We start from the raw sequence: 14,675 nt of genomic DNA, 5'->3' as shown, positions 1-14,675 counted from the left end.
ACCAACTCCTCTATCAGCCCACAGCCTCTTTCTTTCCCACATCTCTTCTAGACAAGCCTGCTCCCGCAGACAGCCCCAAGGAGACCTTAGCATGCCTTCAAGGGAAGCAGGTCTCCAAGGCTGGCTGTACAGCTCCTCCAGGAGGTGATTTCTCCAAAAGGTTCCTTGGGCTACAACCTGAAAATGTCCATGTATGTCTCCCAGCAGGGCAAAGCTGGCTGTCTTCTCCTCTCTGCCAGTTGAGACAAATTGGTGTTAGCACATTATTCACTTCCAACTACCAGCATTCTCAGCATTCCTGTGAGTGCAGACCCAGCCCTGCAGAGTCAACTCAGGTGTGCTGGGGCTGGCCCTGGTCCCTCCCTGCTGCAGGGGCAGAGGCTGAGTGGCCTCGTGGGGCTGTTGCAGTCAATGTCACCATTGTCCCCATGCAATCCCCCTTGTCCCCATGCAATCCCTCTTGTGACACCCATGGCATAGCGGCAATGGGCTTTGGAGCCAGCCGGGAAATCTTTGGGATGGGCTCAGGAACTGGTGAGTGCAGGCCCCAGTACTAGCCCACTTCTGGTGACAGTCCTTGCTGGGTAGGAGGGGTCTGTCTCATGTGCCCAATTTGGCAGCTGCCCTCTAGGTGTTTGGCAGAGCAATCTGGTTGCCCCCAAACTGTAGACCCTGAATTTCTGACGATTTGGCAGTGGAACCTGGTGTCTCAACATTTTTCCCTGCACAACCCTGACATGTGAAGTTACAGTGACAAGGTGACCATTAAGAAAACTATGGGAAATGGGCTCTGCATCCTCAGCGGAAACAGAAGGCCCAACTGCCCCCATTACTCATGGTTTACTGGGAAGGTTTTCTGAAGGGAAGTGGAAAAGGTTCCCCTCTGTGCCACAGCAGCAGCTTGGTGCTGGTTTCCAGTGAGCAGGGTCTGTGTGTGTCCCTGGATGTGTCCCGCAAACCACCGCACCACAAGGTCATTACACAAGGCAGGATGACACAAGGCCCTGGGTTGGGAATCCTTCTCAGAGGTGTTAGAAGAGGAAGCTGAAGCCTCCTTTTCTCTGGTGCAGAGGGGAACCAGCAAAAGGGACTTTTTTGCTGGATATTTTGAGTACTCAAGTGTCTGCAGCCTGTCCTATGTGCTCTCCTCTTGTCTATATTCCAGGGAGCAGGAGGTACAACAGTAATGAATTAAATGGATAAAAAAAAAATTAGAGGGTTTAAGTGACACTACAGTGAAACTGTGCTGTGGATATTGAATTTTCTTATAAACAGAATGAAGACAAAAAAAGGTAGAACCCAAACCTTTCGGTACACGTTTTTTTTTTTTTTTTTTTTACCTCTACTGAGATCATGAGTCACATGTGAGTTCTCCTGGCGGGTGTGCTGCTGAGAGGTTCCTCAGTACCCCCTACCTTTAAGGAATGACTCCTGCTGCAGGTTTCACAGCTGGGACCGGAGCTGGGACCTTGTAACAAAGCTCTGGCTGTTTTAGAGATGAGGTTTTGCCACTATCACCATGGTTCCTATCCTATGTCTGTCTGAGTCCACAGCACTGTGCACAGCAGTCCTGATGGAGAGCAGGAGGAGAAGGGAGGAAAGGAAATCCTGCTTCACCCTTAGAACCCTGTCTTGTGCAGAGATGGAGGCATCAGACGTGTTGGAGAGTCTCTGCCAAAGGCTGCTGAGGGGAGGTGCTGAGTGTGTCCCAATCAAGTGCCATAAACACCACCCAACTTCCAGCAGAAAACTTCCCCTGGATGTTGGACATGGGACAATTGGTAGCTCAGGGACATGGGGACAGCCCTGGGCTGGGTCTGCTGCCCTGCCCAACCCAGGGCTGCTACAGGGACACTACAACAGCTCCCAGAGCCCTGCAGAGCCCAGGTGGCCTCGGCACGGAGGACAAGGCCCTACCTGGGTTCCGGCCAGTCTCAGGTGTGCCCAGATAACAACGGGACTGAGAGGGGATTCCCAGGATGTCCACAGTGAACACACAAACACAGATGTGCAGCTTGAGATTCCCAGTCAGAGCCATGTCCTGCTCCATTTGGGCATATGGGACATCCCTGCAGAGAATCCAGCGAGCTCCTTTCCCACCCAGCAGCAGGATGGTGCCTCCCTTGAGCTCATCCTCACCTGTGCTGAGCACCCCTCACAAGAAAGGACCATCACCCACCTCAAAGTGACTGACAGGGAAGTAGGAGCCTGAGAAAAGAAAGAAGTCTAGGCCTATAAAAGCAGAAGATGGGTTCTGCTTCACAGGAGGGAGTTTGTGCAGGGCAGCTCCAGCACAGACACCCCACACAGCCTGCCCCAGCCGGCACTGCCAGGCTCAGTGTCCCCAAAGCAGGGCCAGGCAGGAGCATCCCCAGAGACACAGCCTCTGCTCAGCCCCAGCACCATCCCCAGGCCCTTCTGCTGCCACCAAGGCAGCGCCAGCCCCAGGGGCAGCAGGCACAGCACCCCTCCAGCAGCAGGACACGCACACACGGCCCAGCCCTGCAATGCCAAAGAGCTCTTGGTCTTTATTCAAGGTGGGAAAAGCAGCCCCTGCCCCAAAGACACCGGGGCTGGCACCACAGGGCTCCAGCCCAGCAGCACCCAGCAGGAGCAGCTGCCACTGCTGCTGTCACCCCAGCTGGGCAGGGCACAGGCAGCCAGGGGAGGGGACATCAGGACATGGGGCCAGGAGACAGAAGCGAGGGGCATGCGCTGCTTGGCAACTTCAGGGTCTCAACCCCAGATACTGTAGGGAGAGAGAAAACAATCACATCAGCTGGTGTAACTTTTCTTGACCCTCTTTCTCCCTCTTCCCCTGCAATGGAAACAAGCACAGGGAGATAACTCTCAACCTACAGGAGCCAACTCCAGCTGTTGCACATATCAGGAGGAGGATCTTGGGCCTCACACTGTTCCAGGGACAGCCTTCTCATTTGGACAACAGAGCTGAACTCTCTGCATTGACAGTGAGCAAACCTTGTGGGGCTAAAGGAGTGTAGGGTAGTACTGGTTGACCTGAGGCTACTTCAGCCCTACTTAGGGCATGTCCAAACCCAAAAGAACTTTTCCTTTCTTTCCCTGGCTTTTGCCTCTGAGCATAAACACATGAAGTTGTGAAGCAGGAGCTGGCTTGAAAGACAATAATAACTTTATCCATGACCTGGAGCAAACAATTTCCAGAACTTACGGTTTGCAGCAGTGACTCAGTGTTGAACAAACTCCCACAAATCTATAGGGGAAACGACATCCCCCCACAGCACAGAATCCTCCTCGTCGGATACACTTGTCATGTTTTCCTGCTGCCATGGAAAATCACGCACAAGGAAAGTGTTAAAACAATAGTCTGGGAGAAGAGTGTGTGACAGCACTTCTCCCTTTTCCCCCCTTACCTGCAGCACTCGAGACCAACAGGAGGAACAAGGGGAAGAGAAGGAACAGGATCCTCATGGCTGACGCTTCTCCCAGGACTTCAGGGGGTTGCAGAGTGGACACACCAAAGGTTCTGGACATTAGAGGACACAGTAGTGTTATAAAGTGCAGAGGGATTATCACAAGTGGCCTGTTCCAACCAATGGATCTCATGTATGTACCTTTAGGATTTCCTGGGAGCAGCTGGGGAAGTGTTGGCCTGTTGGACAATTCCCATCATCTTATTCTTTAGGAATTCTCTAGGAATTCTCTAGGAATTCTCTTAACGGATATGTGGGACAAGTAATGCCTGACTCTCGCACTTGTAGCCAAATCAGAATTCAAAGACTTGGGGAAAACAAGCAGAATATTTACCCTTGGAAGCTGTGCTCCCTCAGGCCTTTTCCATCCAACACATCTGCCTTGGGGAGAAATACATGCTTCTGGTGAGATAGACCCAAGGGTGGAACAAGACAGATTTTCAAATGCAGCTACCAGATGAAAAGAGTTGGTGCTGTTGCTTTTATTCTCACACTTCTGCCTCTCCTTCTCCAAGAGACTAAGCAGTATTTGCCTGTCAGGTGGTGCTCATGTCAACACTCAACACAAAACCAATAGTCAAACAAGAATTGGGGACTGGAGTTGAGGGAAATTCATGTCCCTGGAGATGGACAGCACTTGGTGAAGGAGGTTCCTTATCACTATGGTCAACAGAACCAGAGAACGGTTTGGGATGAAGGCACTCCTTATAGCTACTTAAGTTCCAGCCCCCTATAAAACCCCCTGAGCAGGTTCAGCTACATCACAGAATCATAGTTTGGGTGTGGACAAAAAATCCTTCCATGTTAATAGAAGCTGGAAAGAATGGACAATCTCTCTACTGCTGCTTCGATAGCATCTCCCAATTTTATCCAGCAGAGTCTCCAGGTACCCCAGAACAAGAAGCCCAAGGGATCACCATCCAGCCTTTCAGACACATTTCCAGTCACAGATGAAGGCAGGAAACCCAGGTTCACTTCCAGCATATTCTGGGCTCTGATAGTCACTGACTCATTGAGAAAATTAGTGCCCTTCCATGAAAAGCTCAAATGGCCTCCAGTGTCCACATGGACACTTGCAACAGCTTGTAAATGACAAATTATAAGCAGCTGAAGAGGGACGGGTAATGAGCAGATGTCCTCAAGAGATACCACAGCCACCTACCTGATGAGGATTTGGGTGTTGAGGCTGTAACAGGGATCGCTGTGTCCAGATGCCCTTGGGGTCAGGGAATGCTGCCTTGCCCCAAACAGGCTGGATTTATAGCAGTGCTGTGGGGTGGGACAGGCCCCAGTTGCTGCTGGCACAAGTGCCCTGGGCCAACCCCAGAGTGCCCCATGTGTGTGGGGGTGCTGGGGCTGGCCCTGGTCCCTCCCTGCTGCAGGGGAAGAGGCTGAGGGGCCTCATGGGGCTGTTGCAATCAATGTCCCCCCAGTCCAATCAAAGTCACAGTTGTCCCCATGCAGCACCTCTTGTGACACCCACGGCAGAGCGGGCTGTGCGGTTAGCTGGGAAATCTTTGGGATGGGCACAGGAACTGGGGGGTGGAGACACCAGGGACATCTAGGACTGGTAGGACCAGCACAGGGATCCCAATTCCCCAGATGGAGCTGTGCAGGGCAGCTGCACCCCAGGCACTCCACACAGCCTGACCCAGCCGGCACTGCCAGGCTCAGTGTCCCCAAAGCAGGGCCAGGCAGGAACATCCCCAGAGACACAGCCCATGCTCAGCCCCAGCACCATCCCCAGGCCCTTCTGCTGCCACCAAGCCAGTGCCAGCCCCAGGGGCAGCAGGCACAGCACCTCTCCAGCAGCAGGACACGCACACACGGCCCAGCCCTGCAATGCCAAAGAGCTCTTGGTCTTTATTCAAGGTGGGAAAAGCAACCCCTGCCCCAAAGACACCAGGGCTGGCACCACAGGGCTCCAGCCCAGCAGCACCCAGCAGGAGCAGCTGCCACTGCTGCTGTCACCCCAGCTGGGCACGGCACAGGCAGCCAGGGGAGGGGACATCAGGACATGGGGCCAGGAGACAGAAGCGAGGGCCATGCGCTGCTTGCCAATTTCAGCATCTCAACCGCTAAATCTGCAGAAAAAAAGGAAACAATCACATCAGGTGGTGTAACTTTCCCTGCCACTCTGTCCCCCTGCCTGCCATGCCCAGGCTGTGGTGCAGCAGAGTCAGGCTCAGGGGAGGTGAGGTGCAGTCCTTAGTGCAGAGAGGTTGGACCTGGGCTATCTCAATGCTGGCAGCCCTGGCTCCAGGTGCATGCAGGTGCAGCAAGACATGGATAATGTCCTGGGTGCTGCCCAAGGCCAGGGAATGTTTCCATCTTTGGTGGCTTGGGAGACTCCTCTGCAGAGCCTGAGTGTGGCCCTGCGGACTGGAGGAGAGTGGGGATGCCCTGGCTGACCTGGAGCTGCTGCTCAGGGCGGCTCCAAGCTCCTTCCCTCCCCTCAGCTCTGCCTTGGAGCCTGAAGGCCACTGAGCCTTTACCTCAGGGGGCCTTTAAAGCCTTCTGGCATGACAGCAGCTTTTGTAATTCCAAAACTTACTTTTTGCAGCAAAAGAAAAACCTGGAACATTTTCCACTGATGACATAGGGGAAGGAGCAATTCAGAAATCCACAGAACCCCTTTTCTTTCTCACATTGTTTCTTATTTGATGGACCCAAGGAGGATCCTGCACAGAAAGGAAAGAGGTCAAAGTGAGTGTGGCATAACTGTCAAAAATGGATTTGGTTCCAGAGGAAGCAGTGGTGGCTCTGAGTCCCATTCTTGTATGGGAAATGAGCACTAAACTGAATATATTAAGCTCCCCTGTCAAGTTCAGTTTTTCTCCAGCAATGTGTGCATGTGGGGAAAGACAGAGGGAAAGACCAGCATGAGCTCCAGGAGCTGCTGTCCTGGTTCCTCAGCTGCCCTGACCTTCCTCAGAACAAGTCCCTCCCAAATGCTTTAAATACCTGAGAATTGTGGTTGCTCAGCAGGACCTGGAAAACCCCAGTGGCTGGGGGCTCACACGTCAGCATTCTGCCCTCTGTCCCTCTCACCTGCAGCACTGTGGGCCAAGAGGAGGAACAAGGGGAAGAGCAGGTAGAGAATCTTCATGGCTGATGCCTGTCCTGGGTCTTCACAGGGCTGCAGAGGGGACACACCAAGAACCAAAGCAGGGTCAAGAATTCAGAATAATCCTGCAGCATGGAGATGCCAAGCTACATGAACTCTTACCCAATGCTGTCCATCCCCCCAGCCAGCCCAAAGCTTGCTGCCCAAACAGCCTGCACAGACCCCTCTGCTTTCCTGAAGTCAGTAAAATCTTCCCAGCTCACTTGGGATTGTCTATTCTAAATTCCAGATTACTTGCAGGATTCCCAGCAAGCCCACTCCCCAGCCCTGTGCAGCACTGACCCAGGAAGAAACAATGGGGCAGGGAAGTGTCTTGGTGGGCTGGAAGTGACTCCCCAGTGACCTACTTGCTGAAGGTGTTGGTTGAGAGCACAGCAAGGCAGAAATGCTCGGTAACAAATTGACTTGGAAGCACTTGTGTGAAGAGCCTAGATTGGGGTGTATCCCTGTGCCCCAAACTTGCTGGTTTTGTCCTGTTTCCAGGGGATGGGACAGGCCCCCATTGCTGCTGGCACAAGTGCCCTGGGCCAACCCCAGAGTACCCCATGTGTGTGGGGGTGCTGGGGCTGGCCCTGGTCCCTCCCTGCTGCAGGGGAAGAGGCTGAGGGGCCTCATGGGGCTGTTGTAACCCATGTCACCGTTGTGCCCATGCAACACCTCTTGTGACACCCGTGGCACAACGGGCTGGGCAGGAGAGGGATGGGATGGACAAGGGAGGTGGGTGGATGTAGGGAAGAGTGGAAATGAGGAAATGGTTTGCGTTCTTGTGGTCTCTCATTTTATCACTTCTGTATTCAGAGTGGGATGTGGAAAATGAGACTGAATATTGAAAACGTGCTCAGTTTTGTATGGTGAGAGAAAAGGTTTGCCACTCATTTCCCTTGAACCTCTCTTTTGGCGAGTTTGGAAATAAGACAGGGAAAATAAAATTTCCTGCACTCTTGAGAAAAAGTGCTTCTTTTTTTCTCTCTCTTCCCCTTTACCACTCCGTTGTGTGCTCTTGGTAACCCCTGAGCTCATTCTCCACACCTCCATCAGTTTGACTCCAGATGTTCTGGGCCAAGGAGCCCCTGGGCTGGAGGAACAGCACTTCACTGCAGCGGTAAAGGCAGCTTGAGGTAACAGCCCCAGAGTCAGGACCAGGACAAGTGAACACAGATGAAGGAAAAGCCATGGCAGGAAGGGATGATCTGAACATCCCTCACCAAATCCTCCAGTTCTGGAAAGCAATTGCTGTGCAAACATTTTTGGGGTCCGTCTCTTGTTGCTGGTAACAATTGACAGGACCAGATGAAATGGTGTCAAATAGCACCAGGGAAGGATTAGACTGGGGACCAGGAATAATTTCTTTGCAGAAATGGTAGTGATGGTTTTGGACATGCTGCCCAGGGCAGTGGTGGAGCCACCATTTCTGGATGGAATTGAAAAGCTGTGTGGATGTGGCACTTGTGCACATGGTTTAGTGTTGGGGTTTACAGTCCTGGGATGATGGTTGGACTTGATATTCTTAGAGATCTTTCCCAACACCAATAATTTTATGGGTGTGATTCTTGAGAAGAAAAGTCTTCAGTGAAACAGGCAGGGTCCCAAGTTACTCCCTTTAATCCATATCCATGGAAACACACAGGTATTGAACCACTGAGAAAGCAAAGGTCTGAGATTTTCTTTGCAGACAAGAGAGGTCCCTGCCTTTGATGGAGCAGAGCAATGTCACTGCAAATCACCTGAGATGGGCAGGGAGGCCGGGACATTCTGCTAATTTCATGTGGATAAACAAAGTTGGATATTTTCACACCAAAATGCGACTTTTTTCACATGTCACCCAGACCAGGAATTACATGGTTTCCTCCTCCTCCTCCTGTCTGCTTGGTGTGGTGCAGCACAACCACAGCAGGGAGGGCTGGAGCAGGACAAGGAGGAGTGGCAGGGACAGTTCCTGTGGCTCACCATGGCCATGCCCACTCAAGTGACGCACTGCCCCCAGCACAGCTCTGCTCATGAAGGGGAGACTGCTCAAGGGGCAAGGGACACCCGGGACTGGTAGGACCAACACAGGGATCCCAATTCCCCAGATGGAGCATGTGCAGGGCAGCTCCAGCACAGACACCCCACACAGCCTGCCCCAGCAGGACTGCCAGGCTCAGTGTCCCCAAAGCAGAGCCAGGCAGGAGCATCCCCAGAGACACAGCCCCTGCTCAGCCCCAGCACCATCCCCAGGCCCTTCTGCTGCCACCAAGGCAGTGCCAGCCCCAGAGGCAGCAGGCACAGCACCCCTCCAGCAGCAGGACACACACACACAGCTCATCCCTGCAATGCCAAAGTGCTCTTGGTCTTTATTCAAGGCGGGAAAAGCAGCCCCTGCCCCAAAGACACCGGGGCTGGCACCACAGGGCTCCAGCCCAGCAGCACCCAGCAGGAGCAGCTGCCACTGCTGCTGTCACCCCAGCTGGGCAGGGCACAGGCAGCCAGGGGAGGGGACATCAGGACATGAGGCCAGGAGACAGAAGCGAGGGCCATGTGCTGCTTAGGAAGTTCAGGGTCTCAACCCCAGATACTGTAGGAAGAAAACAGACAATCACATCAGGTGGTGTAACTTCCCCTGCCACTCTGTCCGCCTTCTCTGCCATGCCCAGGCTGTGGTGCAGCAGAGTCAGTCTCAGGGGAGGTGAGGTACAGTCCTTAGTGCAGACAAACTGGACCTGGGCTATCTCAGTGCTGGCAGCCCTGGCTCCAGGTGTGCACAGGTGCAGCAAGGCGTGGATCATGTCCTGGGTGCTGCCCAAGGAAAGAGAATGCTTCCCTCTTTGGTGGCTTTGGTGAATGGGGATGCCCTGGCTGTCCTGGGGTTGCTGCAGCCCCATCAAGGGAACCTCCAAAACCCAGATGGACTTTTCCCTTCTCTTCTGGGCCTCTTAAACTAATTGTAAAAGCATGTGAGATTTTGTCAGCTGTTGCCTAGAAAGAGATTTTTAACTGATCCCTTTGAGGAAAAAGGAGAAAACTCTTTCTTCAGTCAGGGATCTTGGCCTTACCTTTTGCAGCACACTTGGACTCTTGAACATCTTCCAACAGGTGTTGTAGGGTACTTGCAGCCCCCAAAGGTGCAGAATCCCCCCTTGCGCCTGCATAGAATGAAATCTCCTGTTTCCATGGACAAAAGCACACACAAAAGATTTACAGCAATAATAATAACACATTCAGCTGATGGATAACAAAGGGACACCTTTATCCCCCAGGAAACATCACCACCCATACAACCGCCTGGGTCTCTCTGCCATCCCAGTGCAGGGCAGGAGACTCCCAGACCAGGAAAAGCTGGGTGCAGGCATGGAGCCAGAAACCAAACCCCTTCCTGACCTACAGAACAAGCCAGCATCCAGTTTCCATGGGATTTCTCTGCCACAAATTGTTCTCAAGTTGGAAACTCACTTGAGAAACCCCTTTGACCTCAGTCCTCTGTTACCTTCTCATCACTCCCACAAACACGGTCACTTCCAGGGACACTGAATTCCCCCTGGTGCAGGTTCACACTTTCCCCCATTTCCCCAGTTCCCCTCTCACCTGCAGCACCCTGGACCAACAGCAGGAGCAGGGGGAAGACCAGGAACAGGATCTTCATGGCTGGTGCCTCTCCTGGGTCTTCACAGGGCTACAGAGGGGACACCAAGGCAATGGGAACATGCAGGAGCCCAGGTGGGGCAGAAACCTGGGCTCTGTGGTTCATCAAACTGCACAGGGGCTGCTCTGAACCACATGTCAGGATGTTTCCTCTACCTTCCTTTTTAAAAACAATTCTTAGTTTTGTGCCACACGTTAAACTTAGGAAATGTTTCACATCTCTGTCTTTTGGAAATGGATTGACTCAACTGATCTTTTGAATTAATTTTTTGGAGGTTTTCCAAATAACATCCCCAGAGAAGGGGCACCAGACCTGGGAACAGTTGTTTCCAACCTGTTGGAGTCCAAGGCATTCTTCTGGGTGCCCTGGCAGGTCACAGACCTAGGCAGAGAGGTTTGGGACCCGAGGAAAAGGGTGTGAGATCTGTACAAGAGTGTTTGAATCCTGGACAGAGGGGAATGGAGCCGGTCCAGGGGGATTTGATACCCTGGCACAGAGCCCAGAGAGACACAGCCTTTGACTTCAGTCCATGGAAAAAAGCTTCTAACACTGAGAAAAGAATTCAAGTCACAAAGGTGTGACAGACAGCAGTGTAGCGTGTCACAGGGTGGAAAATTTTGAAGTTTTAGGGTTCTTAGAATGTAAGGGCAGGGGGACAAGATGGAGAATTTAGGGTGGTGCCCTGGATTCTTCCTCCTTCTCCCCTGGCCTCCATTTTCTGGTGACAGTAGCACAAAGTAGTTTAAGGAGATTGGGTCAGAGTAGAGTTGACCCCTTTTAGTATGGGTAATAGGCATTGGCACATAATTGTAAATAATATACACGTAGTTATCTGTATAAAAGGCAGCGACCCCCCATGGTGGGGGGAATTGTCCTGTGTCCGAGCAGCGGTGGACATCTCGGCCAGGCACAGAGAACATTGTAAGATAAGAAATAATAAACAACGTGAGAAACCAAGAAAAATAAGACCTTGAAGACTCTGTTTCTTTCTTTTTTCTGGCTCAGTGCCTCTCAGAGGGCAAAAAAGACTCTCTCAAACCACCACCTGAATCTCAGGCAAAAGAAAACCAAACCTGAGACCAACCCTTGGAAAATACATGGCCAGTGGAATGTGGGAGATGGCAGAGGTAGAATTGCAATTGAAAGCTACAGAACAAGAGATCTTTCACTCCTTCGGGTCTCATGTATCAAACACATGCCCCAAACACCCTGAACAATTCCCTCTGCTTCTGTTGGCTCAGGAAAATCCTCCCAGTTCAGCTTGGCATTGCCCATCCCCGACTCCAGAGCATTCCCAGGACTCCCAGCAAAGACATTCCCCAGCCCCACACTTGTGCCCCTGTCCTGGGCAACATCGACCCAGGGAGCACCCAGAGGGCAGGGAAGTGTCTTGGTGGCCAGAAATGGAAGCAGAAATCAATGTGTGGAATTATTGAATGCCTGAAATGATGGGAAATCTCTGTACTGCTGTGGGAAAAGAAACTCTGTACTTTTCTAATGAAGTGCCCATTTCCCCAGCAAAGAAAATCCTGGGTCCCTCCTGCATCATCAAGGCACTTTTCCAGACTATCGTGTATTTAGGAAACCTCAGTTTCACCTCCCACATGTTCTGATCTCTTAGACTCACATGAAGGCTATTTTCTCTTTCCCAAAAAATTCCTAATGGCCAAATTTTACCCCTAGGAACTTCCAGCAGTTTATCCTTTCAGAGACTCTGCTCTGCTGGGCTTTGTGACCCTGAGTGAGCAGGATTCTAGAGAGAGACCGCACACTTACCTCCCTGGAGAAGGTCTGGGTGTTCAGGCAGGAGGAAACCCAGCAGGAATGGCTGTGTCCAGATGCCCTTGGGGCCAGGGAATGCTGCCTTGCCCCAAACAGGCTGGATTTATAGCAGTGCTGGGGGGTGGGACAGGCCCCAGTTGCTGCTGGCACAAGTGCCCTGGGCCAACCCCAGAGTGCCCCATGTGTGTGTGGGGGTGCTGGGGCTGGCCCTGGTCCCTCCCTGTCACAGGGGCAGAGGCTGAGGGGCCTCATGGGGCTGTTGTAATCAATGACACCGTTGTCCCCATGCAAGACCTCTCGTGACACCCGCGGCACAACGGGCTGTGGGGCCAGTTGGGAAATCTTTGGGATGGGCACAGGAACTGAAGGGTGCAGGCACAGGCACCAGGCCAGTCACAGGGAAGCAGCATCCTTCATGCCTTGACTCACAGGATCACCTCTGCAATGGTTTGGGTCGGAAAGGACCTCAAAGATCATCTCATTCTACCCCCTGCCTTGGGCAGGGACACCTTCCACTATCCCAAGTTGCTCCAAGCCCTGTCCAACCTGCCCTTGAACAATTGCAGGAATGGTGCAGCCACAGCTTCTCTGAGCAACCTGTGCCAGGGCCTCTCCACTCTCACAGGCAAGAATTTCTTCCCAATATCCCAGTACACCCTTCCCCCTGTCTCTGTGTAACCATTCCCTATTCTAGCCTTTTCCTGCGTCTCCTCTCCTCTGATTGAATAACCAATTGGCACAGGATGTGTCAAAACACACAGAATATGGAAAACAATTTTGGTCAGTGCCAGAATGTCTTATTAGATTAGGGGTCTGTGCACCTGACATTTCATTGGGATAAACAGGGTATTTTCAAGTGGCTCTTCTGAAATAGTGAGACCAACACCAGGATAGATGACAAGTCCTGTAAACCAGGTGATCCAACAACACTGCGTCTTCTTCTAATGCCAGCCAAGGTGAAGAAATACAAGCTGGATGCAGCCATCACTTGGGAATCCAGTGTGTCTGACGCCAGCCATGCCACTGGGACAAGTGACAGTCCTTGCTGGGCAGGAGAGTCTGTGCCATGTGCCCAATTTGGCACATGCCACTCCAGGTGTTTGGCAGAGCCATCTGGTTCCCCCAAACGACAAGGGTTGAGGTGCTGGGGATGTGGCAGGGGAACCAGATGGCATCTCAACCTTTGCTGCTTCACAACCCAGAGATGGGAAGTCACAGGGACAAGGTGACAATCATAAAAAATGTGGGAGATGGGCTCTGCATGCTCAGCAGAAGCAGAGGCACCACCTGCACACATTACTGATGATGGGCTTTACTGGGAGGGTTTTTAGAGGGGACTCAGCAAAGGTTCCCCTCCGTGCCACAGCAGCAGCTTGGTGCTGCTTTCCAGTGAGCAGGGTCTGTGTGTGTCCCTGGATGTGTCCAACAAACCACAGCACCACAAGGTCATTCCACAAGGCAGGATGACACAAGGCCCTGGGTTGGGAATCCTTCTCAGAGGTGTTAGAAGAGGAAACTGAAGCCTCCTTTTCTCTGGTGCAGGGGGAGAAACAGCAAGAGGAACTCTCGGACTTGCAGTAACTCCAGCCTGGCCTCTGAGCTCTCTCCCTGCTGCTGCTGCAAGGAGCAGCAGGAAAGATAATTATGAATTGAATGTATGGAAAAATGGAGGATGTAGGTGATACTGCAGTGAAGTTGTGTTGTGGATACTGAGTATTCCTTATAGACATAATGCAGATGAAAGGAAGCACAGTAAACCTTTTGGTTCAGGTATTCATTTTCCCCCTGTCAAGCTCATGAGTCACAAGTGAGTTCTCCTGGTGTCTGTGCCATGCTCCCTGAGGTTTCTCACTGCCATCGCTTTAAGGAATGGCTCCTGCTGCAGATTTTGCATCTGGGACTGGAGCTGGGACCTTGCAACAAAGCTGTGACTATTTTAGGGATGTGGTTTTGCCACTATCACCGTGGTTCCTATTCTATGTCTTTCTGGTATGGGAGTAGAGTGGTGGGAAAAAAATGATATCTGGGTCTATAAACACCAGGACAATGTTCCAGTTTCCCCAGATGGATCATCTGCAGGGAAGCTCCAGCAAAGGCACCCCACACAGCCTGACCCAGCAGGAACTGCCAGGCTCAGTGTCCCCAAAGCAGGGCCAGGCAGGAGCATCCCCAGAGACACAGCTCCTGCTCAGCCCCAGCACCATTCCCAGGCCCTTCTGCTGCCACCAAGCCAGTGCCTGCCCCAGAGGCAGCAGGCACAGCACCTCTCCAGCAGCAGGACACGCACACACGGCCCAGCCCTGCAATGCCAAAGAGCTCTTGGTCTTTATTCAAGGTGGGAAAAGCAGCCCCTGCCCCAAAGACACCGGGGCTGGCACCACAGGGCTCCAGCCCAGCAGCACCCAGCAGGAGCAGCTGCCACTGCTGCTGTCACCCCAGCTGGGCAGGGCACAGGCAGCCAGGGGAGGGGACATCAGGACATGGGGCCAGGAGACAGAAGCGAGGGCCATGCGCTGCTTGCCAATTTCAGAGTTTCAAGCCCAGCGACTGTAGGAAGAAAACAGACAATCACATCAGGTGGTGCAACTTTCCCTGCCACTCTGTCCGCCTGCCCTGCCATGCCCAGACTGTGGTGCAGCAGAGTCAGGCTCAGGGGAGGTGAGGTGCAGTCCTTAGTGCAGACAGGCTGGACCTG

At 52.6% G+C, this 14,675-nt stretch overlaps 1 protein-coding gene across 1 annotated transcript; it reads right to left on the bottom strand.

Moving 5' to 3' along the window:
* Nucleotides 1-9,607: 9,607 nt before the first annotated feature.
* Nucleotides 9,608-12,040, bottom strand: LOC136287900 (spheniscin-1-like). Its single transcript, XM_066180592.1, has 3 exons — nt 11,975-12,040; nt 10,141-10,228; nt 9,608-9,720 (listed from the first exon to the last, which is right to left on the bottom strand). The coding sequence occupies exons 2-3, from the start codon at nt 10,196-10,198 to the stop codon at nt 9,608-9,610; spliced, it is 171 nt and encodes a 56-aa protein (XP_066036689.1). The 5' UTR covers nt 10,199-10,228; nt 11,975-12,040.
* Between the last annotated feature and the right edge of the window lie 2,635 nt (nt 12,041-14,675).

This window comes from Chamaea fasciata, unplaced genomic scaffold, assembly GCF_029207755.1.
Source record: "Chamaea fasciata isolate MVZ Bird 193981 ecotype frontalis unplaced genomic scaffold, bChaFas1.0.hap1 SCAF_3, whole genome shotgun sequence".
Classification (NCBI taxonomy): domain Eukaryota; kingdom Metazoa; phylum Chordata; class Aves; order Passeriformes; family Sylviidae; genus Chamaea; species Chamaea fasciata.
Note: the sequence above shows the minus strand (reverse complement) of the source record. Positions and strands in the feature narration are given on the sequence as shown.